Source organism: Ctenocephalides felis, unplaced genomic scaffold (assembly GCF_003426905.1).
Source record: "Ctenocephalides felis isolate EL2017-DRISC unplaced genomic scaffold, ASM342690v1 CF-g0.4_SCAFFOLD_01604, whole genome shotgun sequence".
NCBI classification, from domain to species: domain Eukaryota; kingdom Metazoa; phylum Arthropoda; class Insecta; order Siphonaptera; family Pulicidae; genus Ctenocephalides; species Ctenocephalides felis.
The window spans coordinates 48168078-48187399 of NW_020537758.1; the positions used below are offsets into that span (position 1 = coordinate 48168078).

The 19322-nt window shown below is 27.5% G+C and overlaps 1 protein-coding gene across 1 annotated transcript in view; it reads right to left on the bottom strand.

Annotated features, from left to right (window-relative positions):
* The window catches only part of LOC113373174 (ryanodine receptor-like), a gene marked incomplete in the record, with an annotated part of 65842 nt that extends 46520 nt beyond the window's left edge, over window positions 1-19322 (bottom strand). The window contains 30 exon segments of the mRNA XM_026613493.1: window positions 37-134; window positions 252-342; window positions 434-556; window positions 641-777; window positions 842-1066; window positions 1207-1405; window positions 3185-3284; window positions 3444-3524; window positions 3608-3735; window positions 3921-4074; window positions 4315-4456; window positions 6442-6540; window positions 6688-6896; window positions 7001-7211; window positions 7288-7581; window positions 8942-9082; window positions 9289-9479; window positions 10306-10475; window positions 10855-11058; window positions 11208-11332; window positions 11422-11558; window positions 11899-12103; window positions 12340-12522; window positions 13190-13389; window positions 14031-14100; window positions 14180-14298; window positions 14385-14462; window positions 15859-16062; window positions 17441-17547; window positions 19204-19322. Coding sequence (XP_026469278.1) covers window positions 37-134; window positions 252-342; window positions 434-556; window positions 641-777; window positions 842-1066; window positions 1207-1405; window positions 3185-3284; window positions 3444-3524; window positions 3608-3735; window positions 3921-4074; window positions 4315-4456; window positions 6442-6540; window positions 6688-6896; window positions 7001-7211; window positions 7288-7581; window positions 8942-9082; window positions 9289-9479; window positions 10306-10475; window positions 10855-11058; window positions 11208-11332; window positions 11422-11558; window positions 11899-12103; window positions 12340-12522; window positions 13190-13389; window positions 14031-14100; window positions 14180-14298; window positions 14385-14462; window positions 15859-16062; window positions 17441-17494 — 4372 coding nt within the window.

Sequence of the window (19322 nt, forward strand, 5' to 3'; positions counted from 1 at the left end):
GTATCAAAATTATATTTAATATTTAATTAATAATACCAATTGGCTTTCTATCAGCCATTGCGACAGGTTCAGGTGTCCTTGCCTTGGATTTTGATCTTTCGCCACTTTGATCTCTGTTTTTACGAGAGAAAAATCTGAAACCAAAATAATATATTTAATTCAATATTGCTAAATGATAATTATATATATATTAGAAAATTGTAATTTGTTTGATCAACTAATTACTAGTTATTTTAGTTTTATATATTTACCTAAATGGAGAGCGTCCCCTTTTCTTTTTATCATCTGCATTCATTTCAAGTTCACTAGTTGATCGTTTCATTTTGCCATTAACGTTTAGACCTGAAAATTTGATTATTGTCATCATATTTAATTAATAAAATCAATATTATAAAAATGACGTAGAAGCAACTTAAGACATTATATTAGTTACCTCCTTGAGGATCATATGCAGGTCCTGGTCTAGAAAGTGAACCTTTTCTTGGAGGCCGAGCTGGACTTGTTCTCATCATCTCATCAGACTCGACGCCTTCCTCTTCATAGTTACGAGAAATACCTATAATTTAAAAAATATTTATATTTTATTCTTTTAAGCAGTTTGTTATTTGCATATTTAAGATAAAAAATATAAAATATTTACCTTTGATGTCATTCATGGTAAAACCACTCTTCATGATCTGTTCCAGATGAGCAGGCGTGGTATTGCTATCGACTTCTGCCATTAATCTATGTTGTCTGATACGGATTTCTTGCCATCTCCTAATTTTCTCACTCTCACTAAATCGTAAATAATTAAAAACTATAATTTACTATTGTATAAATATTCAATTTTAATTCTTACGGTATGAATGCGGATTGGCAAGTTACAGGCAAAGATAGCCTCAAAAACTCCCAATTAGCTTTCTCCATAGTTTCAAAAGTGTTGTGTGAAATCTTCAAACAAGGTGGTGTGTCTGATCCAGCTGGTATACGAGTTACATCGATTTTGGTGTCAGATATATCATCAGTATTTTCGAATATGGGTTGGTCCTTCGTGTACCAATATGTGACTGCACGTTTCATATTCCTAAGAATAATAATAGACATAGTCGACATTTTTTTTATTCTTATTATTCTTTATTTATTTATTCATTTTTTTTTTTATTTATTTATTTTTTTTTTTTAATTTTTTTTCTTGAGTATATCATCTTATTTTTATCTACTTACACACAGAACGGTTCATAACCTTCCTGCAGCCCACAAGTAGTAAAGAATTTAAGTTGGTCCACATCTTGGCCATAACATAATCTGGCTTTTTGGCCAACACTTAAAGTACAAGCTGGCACAAAACCTTCTCCTTGGACATCTGCAAATGAGGTCTCACCACCCAAAGCATCCATTAATAATTCTCCATTTAAAGAAAAACCTGACAGAATATGAATATTAGTCTAAAATTTGTATAAAATTTATTTAAGTAACGTTAAATCACAAACAATAAATTTATGATAGTATTACATTTTTAATTAGCAGACATTATCAAATTATTTCTATCTACAACAAACCAATTTTTTATACTAAAAATATCATTAGAATATTAATCTACAAATTTGCAAGCATAGATAAACAAGTATAAAATTGTTTGGTAACAAAACAGTTCTAATGTAATAGTTTATTATAAAATATTATTTTAATTTGGTCTGGTAGCAGAATAATATTTCTGTTCTAGATGTTCATATTATAATCCAGAAACAAAACAAATCATTGTTAGTTTCAAGGTATTTAAAAAACATTCAATGTTATTGGGTGCTAAAAACACATTCAATGTTGCCATTATTAAACAACTATTTACAAACAAACATATGTATTATTCTAACTAACTTATCTCATAAAATAATTTAATTGTTTGGTTTTAGAAAAAGCTGCAGCAAAAGCGAAAAGAACGTGGACTAAGAGGTTATTTGTTTAGAAATATCAAGGCAATATTAATAATAGGTTCTCGAAATTTTGTAAAAACTGACTGCTAGATTTTTTGTAAAGGTTTTGCAATAGTATATTGAAAAGGTATGGTGATTATTCGTCAATAATTAGAATTAATTTTGAGTTTTATTCTTAGTAGTTATAAAATTATTTAAGTTGGAGTATTTATCTCAAAAATTTTATTAATAAAACTAGGGTTTGCATGATAAAGTAATAATTATAAAAAGAATCTAATCAAACAAATTAATCCAGAGTGTTCCCAAATTACTTTGGCGTCTCATTTTAATTTGTGATCTAGTATATTATGGGCAGCAAGTTATTAGAAAGGCAAAATATATGTCTAAATAAACATTTATTTTACTTATAGTATGATCGATTAAATCCAAGAATACACCGACTACATCACCCACAGCCCACTGCTTTCCAAAAGATTCGGCATTGCCAGAAAATACTTTTTCCTCCTAAGAAAGGTTTGGAATTGATATGGGTGGTCAAAAAGTCATGTAAAACTGACATACATTCAGGACTAAATCGCAATAAAAAATACTTACTCTAGTATAAAAAAAATTAATAATTATTATATATTCACATAAATTTTTAAATTACAAAATGGTATATTTTTGAATTTATGTCAGCCCTTCATAAGTTTTAGAGAAACAATTTTTTGGAAATATATTTGGACAATGCTGCAGCTGGAAAATTGTGTAAAATCTGAACTATATGAAATGATCTCAAGCAATATGATTGGACTGCCTTCTCTATAATAAATTGTATGTGGGACCAATTTAATAAAAAATCTTCAAAATATTCAAAACTATTTATGTACCTTTAACTTTAAAAAGACATGCAACAAAATTATATAAAATCTTTAAATATTTTTATCATCTTTTCTAACTCAAGAGCCCAGTTATATGGAATTCGTTTTTACTTATATTCAAAAACATTCAAAACTACTTATATAAAAAAACTACTACTTTTATTACCGCCATTATTATATTCTACAAAAAGATATTTTATATTCTTCACGTTTATACCACAAATACTAAAAATTCGAATTATTGGAGACGATGAATTTTTTCTAATGTACAACATGCTTGGAAAATTGTACACAATGATCACAGTGAATTTTGTCAATGTACAGAAGGAAGCATACGGAAATTCTAAAACTGGGTCACATTATCAAAATTATTTAATTTCGTGCAAACATTAAATCGAAAATATATCATACTAATAATCGAATCGTTTAAGTCCAGAAAACATCCCACAATATCTCCAACAAGATACTTATGTCCGAAAGATTCGCTAATACCAGCGTGCTCCTTCGTAATCTAATTCGATAACTTATTATTATTTTAATAGTTACATTTTAAAAATATTTTTGTTTAAATTTAAAACATATAAAATATTATAAATAATTTTTGTTGAATATATTTATATATCCTAATAATAATTTTTAAACCATATAATTTTATAATAAATTTACTTACATTATAACCATCGAATGCCCAGGTATATTCATCCTGACCAAGCATTTGTCCTGGTGGACAATCCGATCTTGCCCAGCCCACCTATTGCGATTTAAAAAATATATAATTAATTAAACAAGTAAAGTATGAAATTAATAAAATAAATAAATTATTTCAGTACTTACTCTCATTGGACCAGCAGTTAGAATTTCAAACTCAAAATACCATTTTCCGCTAGTGACTGCATAAGTTTTTTCAACACGGTAAGTTCTAAATCCTGAATGGCGCAAACGATGTGCTTCTGCTAATAAAGCTAAATAAAATAATGAAAAATATTAATATATTATGTATAAATATAAATAAAATATGTATCTATTTAGAAGATAACAAAAAAAATATATATTGAGTCAACAACCTTTTTTTCCAGCCCACATTTTTTTCCCACTTGCAACTAGTTTTTGATAAATTTGGTACTATAATAATAATATATTTACATACCTTCATTGGCTTCTCCTTGAGGTGGCTCTAAATTATAACCATACACCAATAATGTCCTTACAGTTTCCGAAGCAGTATCTCTATTAGCCTTTTTGATGGCTTCATCAACTTTTGCGTAAGGCACCAAATGAGGACTTCTTAAATTGTCTGAATCCTAAAATTCATTAATAGATACTTAATAATGAATTTATTTTTGATTTGCATGCATTCCGTAAATGAAATGCAATAATATAATAAAATGTGTCATTAAGTAAATAAACAAGAATATTTATTGTTGCTTATAAATGCATTTGATATTCTAGCCAAATTTTATGTGTTGATTGTAATTAATTTGCAACGTGTGTTTGTAATTGTAGACAATGACTAAAGCCAAAAATAATAGACACTGAAATACCTCATTTAAGCCATAAGTCCATCCTTGTTGTATTCTTTCCTTAGCCCACAAGTTATGAGTGTTTTCTGCAAGCTGGTCTACTAATTCATCCATTTTTGGTGTCAGTGTAACAGCACTCAAATCTAATGGTGCTGGCTTATATCTATAGTAATAATAAATAAATTATTAAGACAAAATATGTTTTAACTCTTTGGGGACGGCTGTCCACCTGAGTGGACAAACATACTCTGTGAGGCACAGGCTATTTTATAAACAATGACTCAGTTTGCATCGAAAAGTTGAATAAGTTACATATAGCAGTGATAAACAGTGTTGTATTTTGAAAATAATTTTAAATTATTTTAATAGTATTTTTAACCTTTTTCTTTGCTATATAGTCTTTTTTTAAATATTAAAAACGACCGAGCGCTTTTAAATATGGCAAAACGACTGGTAAATTTAATAAGCAGTAGAGAAGATGAGAAATTACTATTCGCACCGAAGATAGTGATGAATGTGATGATGATATTATCCAACCAACAAAAAGAAGAAGAAGCTCGACAAATTAAATACAGAGTGGAAAGCCATTAGCGAATGTGCCGATTCTCCTTCAATAATCGAGTTTGACATACATCAACACCACGACTACAAATACCAAGCAATATAAGACATCCAACAGATTATTTTACTTTATATTTTACAAATGAATTATTAGACAATATAGTAGAAAAGGCAAACCATTATGACAGCAAAAAAATGAATAAATATACTGACTTATCAGTGGCATCTTCTAAATGCGAGAGAAAGAAAAAGGGATTTTATTGTTCTGACAGAAAAGCACCAGAAGGAAGGCGAACAACATTTTATTGTAAAACATGTCAAAATCAACCAGCTATATATTTGGAAATTGTTTTGAACGTCACCATTCTTTATTTATTTATTTATTTATTTATTTATTTAAATATATAGCCCACAGATTTCTCCAAGAGGACTCAAAAATACAATTATTTGACATAATGAATAACAATTAAAATATACACAAAATTACAATATATAGTTAGTAACATAAAATGCTAAGATAAAATTTCATATAATGCAGAATGTAACAATAATATTTATAAACAGAAAATAATAAGATATTTGAAAGAAAATAAAAAGATTAACTTGTGCAGATGGAGATTATTTGATTAGGTGATGTGTTGTGAATGTCTATTTCATTATTAATTAAGTTAAAGTTAGAGGACATTAGTAAAATTGGCGAATTTAAGAGAGAATTAGATTTAGGGGTGGGATAATTGAAAAATAATTGTGAACGCGAAGATAGCCTTGGAACATTAAAGGATAGTTGATTGAGAATAAGAGGACAGTCTATAGAATTATTGCAAAGCTTAAATAAGAACATAATTGTACAGATAAATCGACGTGAGGCAAGGGAAGGAATACCAAATTCTTTTAGTAAAGTGTTGTGGTCAAAGCCACGTTCAGGGTAAATTTTATATGTTTTATAATAAAGGTATTTCAGAAATTTTCGCTGAACCTTCTCTATCGCATCAGAGTTGTTGATATGATGAGGATACCAAATAATCGAACCGTATTCTAATTTTGAACGTACAATAGAATAGTACATGCAAAGAAGTGCATTGGTAGACTTAAATTGTTTACAATTTCTTAGTATCAAACCTAAAGATTGATGTGCTCTATTGCAAATATCAGTAACATGATCTGTGAAAAACAAACCAGAATCAAATAGAACACCTAAATCGGAAATTTTATTACATCTATCAATGCTGGTGTTAGAAATTTTATAATCAAAAAGTATTGGAACGCGCTTATGTGTAAAACTAAGAATCTTGCACTTTGATATATTTAGATGTAATTTGTTATAGATACACCAAGATTGGAAAAGGTCAAGTTGAGACTGTAATAATAAGCAGTCATCAATAGAATTTATTTTGAGATATAGTTTCAGATCATCTGCAAATAAAATGATCAAAAATAAAGTATGTCTTCTAATACAATTATCAAACAATTTGCGTAACATACACAATAAAATCAAGTTTACAGATTGTTTTGAAATTGGTGCCGTCCCGCAAGTGTTAAAATTATCAATATGTATATATTAATAAATGTTGACAATATCATAATTACCCATTAGCTTGAAGAAAAGGTTCGTTGGGCAAACGTATTTGACGGATTCTTGCTGGTGGTTTGTCCATAGATATGTAATAACCCAAAGCAATGATAGTTCTGCGGAATAATTATGTATATTATCTACATGTTAATTTTAAATTAAGTATATAAACTTAACATTTATTTTTTATAGAATATAATTTATGAACAAAATAATTGGAAATCGTCAAAAAATCAGTACTTGCCAAGAATATGAATACTTACTTGAGTGTTTGAATTGCTAATTGTGAATCATATTTTTTCTCAGCAGCAGGCAAATTATCAAATTGAGTCAAACATGGATGAATTTTGTGGACATCATCCCTTCGTTCACCCCAGCACCAGCCTGATTCTACCTTATTCAAAGCCCACATTTCATGGATATTCTCTGCCAATTTATCACGAATTGTTTCTACATAACTGGGCATAGTAACCTGCAATGAAATAATGATAATAACTCATCCTAGAATATCATTATTGCAAATGTGTAATATAAATAAATTTTTCAAAACTGAAATCTGATCAAAAATCTGCTTACCGATGTAGTGTCCACTGGCTTGGGAACAAACGCAGTGTCATCTTCAACCAACCAAGGTCCTGCCAAAACGCTTTTGTTGAGATTTCCGAAATAAAAGCATGGATCTAAACTCAAAATTTGTTGCGGTTGTAGGCATTCTACCAGTGGAGAGAAACCTTCAGGTGGCGCGTATTTAAGACGACCGTGGTCACCGCCGAGGAGAAAACGACAACTGAAAAATAATATTTTTGATTCAATATGTATATTATTTATGGAACTGTTGATTTCCAAATTTAAATTTATTTTACCTTAATTTAGAGGAACAGCTCATAACTGGATGGAACATGCCGTCCAAATTAAAATCGGTGAAGCTACCATGAATCCTCACTCCGTTCATTGTAAAAGTAATCAAAGGTATGCTTAAATCTAAAGCACATCCCACCACATCACCTTTCCTGATATAGGGTTCTTCGGCTCCGGGAAGAACCAAAGATTTTCTTCCACCCGTCCATAAATATGCACCATCGAAACCAAAGGAGTACAAATCATCACCTACGCCATTTCCTCCCCATTTTTCACCACCTCCAGGATAAGGGACGTAACTAAAAAAATAATTTACACTTAGTGAATTAGATATATAATTAGAGGATATTAAGCAGTCACTTAAGGAGCACAACTGAATTTGAAACTTCGAAATTTTCAAAAAATCGAATTTTCAATTTTTCCATATTTCGATAGACTATACCTTTAAAAATAATATACGAAAATTTTAAATCGATATATTAAATAGTTTTTGAGTTACAGCCATTTAAAGAGTATATATACAATATGTATAAAGATATCTTTATCTTTATCAATATCTATATATACAATATATATAAAGTATTATATAGTAAAAGGATCTTTTATCTTTAAACGCGTTTTTCTCGAATCAGCATTTTCCGAATTTGCTGCAGTAATTACTCAAAAACAAATGATCCGATCACTATCAATTTTTTTTATATGTTCTTTATATAGTTCTATTGATCGGATCAAAAATCGAATTGTGGCCGTCCAAAAACGACCAACATTATGGGTAGAATTCGTCTTTTTTTTAAAACGCTGCCATTTTGCCAATTTTTGATTATTTTTTTTAACGTAGGTCATTTTACAGACAATATTATCTAGATTAATAATTTTTTTTTTTTAAATTTCATCCTCGTAGAAGACCGGAGTCACTGCAGCAGTGAAGGGCCTTTTTTTCGCGCCGTTGGAGATCGACGATAACTTAAAAAATATTTAATTTTTTTCTTCAAACATTTTACTATGTATTCTTAAAACATGTGTAAATCTATTCTTAAAATTTTGAAATGATTGATAAAATATTTTTTTAATATAAATTCTCAAAAATCACCTTTTTTTGGCGGTTACTCTAGTTGTGCCCCTTAATATATAAAATAATAAGATATTCATAAAAAACTTAATATACGTGTAAATCATCAAAAGATGAATAAATATATATTTGTGAAAATTTTATTTTTCTGTAAATTTGGTAAAATTAAATCATTTTATTAATTATTAAAAGCGTGATTTTAATTTGAATTGGTTACATGTTTTTATTACCCTGTCTTTAACACCAGTAAACAAATAAATAATTTCTGACAAATATTAAACATGCAATAATGGAATAATTAAAATAATATGTTGTTGTTATAAATTTTAAAAATGATATATAATACAAACTTAGGTTTTTAAAAACTGACACCAGCAAAATACTTTATCGGCACTTTCTTTAATATTATATGATTCACTTTCGACAAGTAGTGTGGAAAATGCTTAAGAAAATATTCGATATTAATCCAATAATTATAAATTTTACAAGTAGAATATTAAGAATTTATTTAGTGTATATTCATTATTGATCCAAAGTTTATTCACTATTTTAATAAAAATAAAATTATTAGTAATGTTATATAAAATTACCCGGTAGTGTTTGCCCATCCAATTCGCAAATGTGGCATCATATGGGTTGTTTGTTCCAAGTGGTCCATTGTAACTTCAAAATACCATTTCTGGTATACTGCTGAACCTTCAACTTTTCCAACAAAAATGTTTGGTCGAATACTAAAAAAATAAAATATTAGTTTAATTAGAATGACACAATTATATTTTGTATTTGGGCATATTAAAAGTGTCAAACATTTTCATTGTGATAAAAAGACAGAAAAAAATTCGGTTTAAAAAAAAAAACGAAATTTTTTTTCATGCTCTGTTTTTGAATTTTTATACATTATATAGACTATTTTTAGACTTTATATTTGCCTGATTACCTGGCTACATGATCAACTAGTTGTGTCTGAAGCAACAGGTTTTTTCCAGGTAGAAGAAAGTCGCAAATGTTGTTTTGTGAAGAACGTACTGCAACTCCGTTACCCACACATAGGGAACATAATACATCCAAGACCTTAGGGTCGCGACCGTGTTTCTCCAAAAGCGAAATTATTACCTTGATGTGCTCGTCCTAGAAAAATTGATTTATGAAAAAATCGAATATTTTATAATATAAATAAGTATTCTTTACTCCACTATTTTTTGTGATATCAAAAACATTTTACCACTCCTGCCTATTGCATTTTTATATTTGAATAAAGTGCACGAGTAGTAGATTTTGAACAATAATAAATCCTTACGTTAATAGTTCTACATTAAAAATAGTACTAGTATTAAGTATTTTAATTTTAAATTAATTAATACTGCTAATACAATTTTCATTACTTTTATCGACTATAGATGTAGATTAGTATTAGTACTAATTTAATAAATATAATTAAGAGTTCTTGATTATTTTTTATTTATTTGATTGATTTTAATATTATTAATTTAGTGATAAAAAGTATTGGATATTTGTTATATTATGATGCTGATAATTAACTGTAGTTAATTAATAGCTAAAGGATTAGCAAAAATGTGGAAGATGTAATCTTGTTGATAATTTTTTGTTATGAACATATCACACCCACATTATATATATTGAAAATTAAAAAAAAAAATTAGGTATAACTTTGCGACAAATGAATTAAAAGTGAAAATTCGTAGGGTACAAACTTTGATTGAATTGCGCTCTATCTAAACGTTAATATTAAGAGCTAAAACTTTCAGAGAATTGTTTTTTATCAATTTGGAACCATTTAAGCCCCTGGGAGCAAGGAAATTCGAAAATGTCCATTTTAAGGACTACCCTAATATATATATATATATATATATATATATATATATATATATATAGTATGTGGGAAAACGTTGATACCTAATTAAAAATTAATTTATATAGTTTTTTTTATAATTACCCTCATCATATTCAAAGCTTCTGGCGAATCAATAAGGACACAATGCAATACATCCAACATTCCAGTGCCCTCAGATGACGCCTGAGACCCCAAACGTGAAAATAACCAATTTAGACGATTTGAATTGGCAAATTGAGCACAATTTGTGTGGTTTCCTTTTATAATTGCGGCTATAAAAATAATAAAAAATAAACAACAAAACTTAACAGTATTCTGTCGTATGTAGTAGCAACAGGTTCATCTTGCAAAATTGATGATTGATTAATAAACTATCGATAATTTATGTTTTTATATATGCGATATACATAAGATTGATCCGATTTGAAACTAAAAGAAATAGTATCTAAATATTTCCAAAGTTAATATTTATTTAGACTCGCTAAGGTAAAGGTGGTTTCGATAAGTCAGGCAGAAATAATGATAAAGTTGTATCCAATATACAATATGTTAATGCTCGGTAAGAATCGCGTTTACTGTTGAAAAAATCTATCAATACAATATTTAATCCATTCACATTTAAATCAACCCATTAATTCTATATGTATTTACCCAACAGTTGGTACAAATATCCAGAAATCATTTCCCAAGATTGGCCAGCATCGTCGCCGGCTAAAAATCCTGCCAAGAATCCTTGTGATGTTATTACGTTTATTTTATCAATAGCTTCTAAAATTAAATTTAATATTCCCTCTTCTTGGAACAAGTCTTGTCTATTTCTCAAAGCACGGAACCTGTTCTGTTTTTCTTCATGCTCTGGAGTAAAAATAATTTTATTGTTATGGATAGATTTCTATAAATATATGTATATTTATATGTGTATATATATATATATATATATATATATTATATAAAATATATAGTTAATAAAAAAATTGCATATTTATTATATTCAAACATCTTACCCATTTCTTCATCAGGTTGGGCAAAATAATTGATCAAATCTTCAAGACACATAACCATTTCACTAAGATTGACAGAAGCAAAAAACAAAGAATGCCTTCGATTTGTTTGTAATGTTTCCAAACCACTGAAAATAAAGATAATTAATTATTAATTTAGAAACATTAGTTATCATATATCATATATTGAATTAGGATCTATAACAATAAATCTTACTTTATGAATTTCGTGAACAAACTGGAACATTTTCTGATAACTCTCGCTGTCCTGGATTCCTCCTCCTGAGATCTTGAGAAATCTAGGCCATCGTCCATTTTACCTTCTTCGTGTAAGATTGCTTGTTTTTCTTCAACCTTTTGTAAAAAAAGAACACGTATTAGATCATAACATAATTACAGATGTAACTACAATACGTTTAATCATTATAATGGTTTTACCAAATTTCTAATTTTTGTGTATGTAAATTAAAATTCTAATGTATTAGAAATTTATCATGTTGTTGATATAAATAATAAAATAATTACTACAGCATATACTAAGTTTTTGGCCACAAAATAAAATTAAACAGAATATCAAAAATTACACTAAAATGCTATATTCATAATTAGTTATATATAGTTATGTTTATTTTGCATTTAATACTGCAGTAACTAAGTAACACATTTTTCTGAAATAATTGCATATTATAGTTACCTTTCCAACACCTTTCTTTTTGGTTTCATAACTCTTGTAAGACAACCACAAACCGCTTTCAGAATGTTGCATAATTACTGTAGAATCACCATACTTTATAATAGGAGATCCTATAACTTCAAGATCCTTGTCTTCAAGAACAACTTTTTGGTCATCTTTTTCTTGGCGTAAACAAAACGCAGTCGATGCTGTGGTGGCCTCTTCTCTAAAATAATAATATTCATTGTTATAATAAATTGAAATTTGTATGCTATAATTAATACAAGGTGCTTTAGAGTTGTTTGAAAAAATATTAGGAAAAATTTGGAAAAATCAAATGATGTATTTATATAGAAGTTGTACTTTTAGTAGTTCTACTAAATTCCTAAAACTATTAATAATTTTCAAATGATATATTGATGAGTACTTTTATTATGATTTCTAGATTTCGTAGTTTCTTACCTTCTGACTAAATACAGTTCATTGTTTTCATTAACTCCTAGATATCTGCCAGTAGTGATATGTCTGATTCTCATAGGATGGTACCAATTTATGAAACCACCAGCCCATTTTGTTCGGGCCAATTCCAACCGCCACAAACTTCTGGCCTGACTCATCACAGAACCACCTTCGTAGACCACAATGCTAAAATATAAAAAATAATTATATGTATATATATATATATACTGTTTTTATTTATTATATGAAATATAAATTAAAAAACTTAAGACCGCCTGTATTTTGCGTTTTCCATGAATCTAATCGTACCAATAGCCAATAATAAATTATCAATCTTGAAATATTCCTCATATTTTCAATCGTCAAATGATTCTTATTATTTGTACATTTTTTAAATAATAAGTGCAAATGTAAAATATTAAATAATTTTATAAATCACAGAATCCTATTGGATTATGGTTGGATTCTTAGTAAAAGCTTCGATATTAGTCTTAATCATGCTACTGCATTCGAGATGGCGCAACATTTTCAGAATTGTAAGTAGTGTTATTTGATATTCTCTTAAAAATAATTAATCTGAATTGAATAGTATCTCGTTTAGTTTATACTACACTAAATGCTAGTTAAAAAATAACTATATATACTATATTTATGATAATATATAAAACGATCGTGAAAAAAATAAAAGTAAGTAAATATGCTAAAATTGCTTGAATTTGATTTAGGATACTTTTATAATGATTATGAAAAATTGTGTTACTAACTCATTATTGATTTTTAAGATTTATTCTAATACCAATTGTTCTGTATTTAAGTTATACTGTGTTATTTTTTTTTTTTTTTGAATTCTTACTTTTGGCCCAAGGTTTCGCTCCATGTTGACGGTATGGTCAGGCACTCGTCACCACCATGAAAGAATCTAAGGACATCTCCTCCGAAAACATATCCAACATATTTCATTTTACTGATACCGGTTCCATAAGGCTGGACTGACCAGTGGGTAACATGGAAACTGGCGTTGACAACTGAAAGGTCGTTTTCTTTTGTTGTGTGCTAAAATATAAACAATATTTTATTTTTTATTATCAAAAATAAAGACCCTATAGTTTAATGCAGGTGCGGATTTGAAAAATTTGGTTGAGATTTTTAATGTTGACTGGTATGGTTTTGTGAGAAATTATGTTATCCTGAAGAACTATGAACAGTAATTTTAAGTAATCTTGGTTCTGATACAACTTTTGTTAAAACTAAACATTTTTAAGAGCTTTTTGTGCACATTTAGTCTTTGTGAATATAACATATCAATATAGAATAAAATATTTTATTTTATTTCATGTAACTTTTCAATGGAACTTTCAATTTGTTCAATTGGAGCTGATACCTTTTGATAAGATAATTGCTAATTCTAGGCAGTGTTAACATATCTTATAATAAAAGCAAATAGAAAAATTGTAATCTGTTAAATGTCAAAATGAAAATATCTAGAATCTATTGAAGTAAGATGGTTCACTGCCAATGTGGATTTTTGTTTTGATCTTCTTCACTTTTTTTTCAAATATTCGACCATAATTTAAAATAAAAATTAGTTTAAATTAAAATTGGTTATGATTGCAGATAATCTGTACAATAACTATATCTAAAACAATTTTATAAATATACATATACAAATGTATTATCAAATAATACTATCTTACCAAGTAACGTTCAGTTGCTACAGATACCAAAATTAAGTCGTCACCAACACGCACTTTTTCACCTTCAGATCTAGAAACAGAAAAATATTTCTTGTCTTATAATAGTCTTGAATTGTGATTAATATCAAGGTAATCATGTTTTTTTTTACCTTTGTTTGCTCGCTGGATGAACGGTCCACCAACAAGCTTCACCCTTGGAATGTTCTTGCAAACCGACATCGAATGATAATTTATCATTTGACGAACTTGTTGAAAGACATGCTAAATGCTAAAATTTTTTATGTATAATATTATGATAAAATTACTAAGTAGGGTTGTTTGTATATGCATTTTATATTAATATGTTCTACGAACCATGTCACTGTTTTGATGTCGAAGAAGTATAGCATTGCCATAGAGAAGTGTTCTGTGGCCGGAACCAGTACCTTTTCCCTAATAAAAATATAAGCAACGTATTGATAAACATTTCAAATTAAAGGGAAGAAAGCAAAATTTTAAACCTGAAATTTTTGCTTGTAATTTTATCAGACTTGGTTGGGTAAGTGTTAATGTTTTCTTGAAAGAACATATGACTTTTCTACTATTAGAGTTAATTTACTGGATATAATAACGCAGAATATTATAATTTATGTAACAATCTCATATCAAAACATAAAATGAAAAAAAGGAAAAGTATGATGAAGTTTTCATATGAGTATCTAATTGGATTCATACAAAAATCTTTGTAATTTGTTCTAGAAAACTATGAAATTGGATATCTTTTTGGTTTATACATATTCTTCGTTTGCTGCAAATAACTGCAAATTCAATATAAGAAGAATTTATTTGTTTTGACTCAATATAGATAATTTGTGTTAGAGGGCGTCCATTAATCACGTGATCGAGTTTTTAATGATTTTTGGACCCCCCATCCCTCTGGTGATTTGTGATAATATTCAAAATTACACCCTCTCCCCCACCAAGCATTACGTGCATTTCTAGATACGAGAAAAAAAATTTAATGTTTGGATTTTTTTAAAAAAAATTCAGGTAAAAAATAACTCAGCATGATATTCTATTTTACCCCTCTCCCCACGTGACATTTCGTAATTTTTTGTCAAACACTCCCTTCGCCAAAAAACCTAACGTGACTAATTGGTATTTGATTATCTTAAAGCTATTTAAAATATCTATTATATTTCCAATACTTAAATAATTTTGTGTTTAAAATATTTGTATAGTTTTAAAAATTACTTCTAAAATACTTTCATACATTTGCGAGATATTTTTTAAAACGTAGAATCCATTTAGAATGCATATGGGTTCATGGGTTCTTAAAAAATTAAAAGCTTCGATAAATTAATATTGCTACTGCTTTCTAGATAGCGCCAACATTTTTAAAATCGTGAGTAGTGTTATTTGACTCTTTCTCATAAAAGCAGTAAATCTAAATTTAATCTTGTCTAGTTCAGTTTATACTACAGTCAATGTTTGTTGAAGAATTAACTAACTTTATATACTATGCTTATATATAACAAAACCTTAGTAGGAAAAATAAAAGTAAGCAAATGTGATAAAAAGGTGTAATTTTGTTTCAAGATACTTATATAATGACCATAAAAAACATTTTAATAACTCATTTTTAGTTTTTAATAATTACGCTTGAATTATAATTGAACGCAACAATGCATACCAGTTTTTACTGCTATGTAATTTTGTCTTTTCTTATCTAGTATCATTAGGATTAATCATTAAATTTCTATAAAACCAACATAAATACACGTTGAATTGTCAATAATTTTTATAAATAATAATTGACTATCACCAGTAATTATTTATTTATTTTTACCGTTGCGCTTCCGGCCGCCGTAACCAGCTCCTGCAAGGCTCGCACCGACAAGGCCTGCTCTATCACAAAGACGCATTGAGATAGATCCGGTGGAATATTTTTATCTGCTATATTTTCAAGGAAACAGTGCCGATTACCAAATCCTTCAGCAGCTAAACATACTCTTTCTCCTGTGGCTGTGCACGAAAGACATACCATGTCTTCCTATAATATTCAAAAAATACTGTAAGTATTGCTTAATAGTAAACAAATTTAATAAGAGCTCTGGTATCATGGTAAATCTATTAGCAAGTTTTAGTAAAATCAACCAGAATCAGTAATAATGATAAATAATATCCGTCTATTTTGTTTAGTATCAATTTTATTTGTGCATAGAAATTATTAATGTACAAAATATAAATTTTGCATTGCATGCAATTTATGAAATATATCGAGATTTCAATATTAGCAGTTTTGTAAGCAAAATGTAGATCTCAGAGTGTTTCATTTTATACACTATTTCAGTTTAAATATATGTTAGTCATTAAACAAATTGTTTTATAAATAATATGCAGTGCAAATACAACTATTTACAGACCTACGATACTCCTGAAATTTCAATATTGAATTCTGATATTACACAATAGTCAATTGTTATTTACTATTATAGTATTACTATGATTTAGTGTTATTCAACGATGCAAACAATTATATTAATTTTAAGTGTAAGCAAAAACAAAACCTTTAAATAATACAAACACAATACTAAGACTGAATTTAAATTTGTTGGGCCTATACACAATATTATTTTATATGTAATGTACATCAAGACTTTATAAAGTTACATACATGATTTAAAAATATTCGATTATTAAAAATAAAATGCATACATAAAATTAGTAAAAACACATGAGAACATTCATACTCATACAGAATAAATAATATAATCATCCAATTATGAAAAACTAGAGTTAAGGTTAAATATAAAAATAATAAAAAATTATAGTATAACTATATCATTATCCAAACTCTTAATGATATGAAATAATAATTACTGTAATGAAGGAAAGTACATGAATAAATATAAGAAAGATTTAAGGTAAACAGATTTGAAATTATTAAAACAAATAAAAATAATTCATGCAAATAAAATAAACTGATAACAACAATATAATTGGAGAAAAATTATAATAATAATAATTCAAATAAAAATAATAATTTTAATCCGATTTAGACATTCTACAAAGGAATATAAAAAAATGTGCGGATATTATATTATGTAATAGGTGCGAATATATATGAAAAGCAAATAAAAAAATTTTAAAATAAAAAATTAAATGTTCTTGTCGTGTTATTAAAGTATCTCTTTGCTACTTCTACTATAGCGATTTTTTATTCTTATATCATTTATCTCATTATATTGGCTTCAGATTTACTAGATGTCCACTAAGGACATTTTATAAATGGCTAAGGACATCTAATAAGGTTAAAAAAATATTTTCCAAAAATGATTAAAATCTTGTTAATTCTTATTATCCTTGATCCAGAAATTTAAAACTATTTATAAATATAAGCCAAAATTTTGAAAAAATTACAAACTTACCGTGCGCAAGAATGAAACATCATCCTGCTCGGAGCCTCCTTCGGCTTCCGCCATAATTCAATTTTTTTGGAGGATCACTTAAATCGTGTCGTTTGGTTTCACTTTTACTACAATAAAATTGTAAGTTGACTTAAGACATCTAATAAAAACATATGTTATAGTAGGACAACACAAAATTTACAAAAACTATTGGTGAATGGCATGGTGCTTCAAGGCAAATTTCTGGAACTTCGAGGAATTTTAAATGCTATACAATAGACTATTATTGAAACTGTGTATTTCATTATTCATATTTTATAGACAGAATATAAGAGCGTATAAATTAGACGCCGGTGTTTATATATGTTTACATGAGAAGTAAACTTGATCCAGTGGAGTTTAGAATTAAAGATATATTCTCATATTTATAAGAGTTTTATAAAGTGTTTAAAATCAAGTAACCAATCAATTTAATTATATTTTAATATAGATCATCAGAAAACGTACAAAACATCGGTTTAAAATTATTTTGTTGACTAGTATAATCGACTCATCACATTTTCCTCGGTAAACTATAAATAGCACGTATTTAGTATGCCGCTGTGATTAAATTTGAATTTGGCGCGAGACTTGTAAGAGTGATCAAATTTTTATTTCGCTTCCATTTAGCATTTACATAGCATATATACCACAGTACTTAATGACTTTTTTGGCCTTTTATTTATTTTTGTTTTGGCTAATTTAGCTGATACTCAGATTACCCAAAGTTAAAAACTGTAAATTTTGTTGAGCAATATTAAAAAATGCATAGCATTTCATATTTATATGAAAAATTTACGTTTGAAAATGTAATACATTAACAATTCACTATTATGTAGTTATAAAAATTAATGGTTTCTATTTGCTTTATCATATAAAATTTCCATGAATAATTTAATGATAAAACTTAACTAAAATCAAAATAATTCGATCAAGACTTCTATCAAAATAATTTATTATATTTCGATTTTCTGCATAAGCAACTATTCAATTTTGTAAATTATTGCATTAATAGCAAATTTGCACAGAAAGAATATATTTTTGATGATATTTACAGGTTTTAATCACATATACATAAAATCATAGTATATTCGATCATAATTTCTGGCCACGTGTCTTGTAATCTAAGGTTTGAAAAACGTCATTTCACTACTTAATAATATAATAGTTGTTGATTCTCAATAGGTAATTGTTTTAGCAACAAAACGAAATTTTATTATAATAAGTGTTCAAATTATTTTTAATTAATTTTAAATTATTTTATTTATACCAACTCTAATGTAGAAAATGAAAATATGAGTTATTGTTAAATAAACTTTAAATTTGACGATAAAAATTATATAAAAAGTGACATTTTCTTCCAATAATTGAAGATAGTAAAACAATTTCGTTACTAAAATATTTAAATAATAATACGATATAATATAGTTTAGTAAATAATTATTACAAAATCTTGTAGCTCAGTGATAGAAAAAAATCAATTTAGAAACAAATTTTAAAATCAGCACTTGCCATCGCCATTTAAATAAAATTTTAATCCTGGTTAATATTCCATTATCAATCGGAATCACTCAATAATTAACAATTTAATTTATTATATTGTATCCAAAATCCAGAATTAAATTATATTAGCTGTAGTGTTATCTTTTGCCATAAACTTCCATATTCACTTTTGGCCTCACTCTATCACTGAATTATTTAGAATATCACCACCACATAATTTGACCACAACATTTAATTTTTACCTGTTAAATTAAAACCATGGAGATATATCCGAATTATATTTTATTAAAGAGTATGTGGTACCTCCATCAGGCACCGACTGGTCCTAAAATAATTTTCGTTTAGTATTAAAATAACTCCC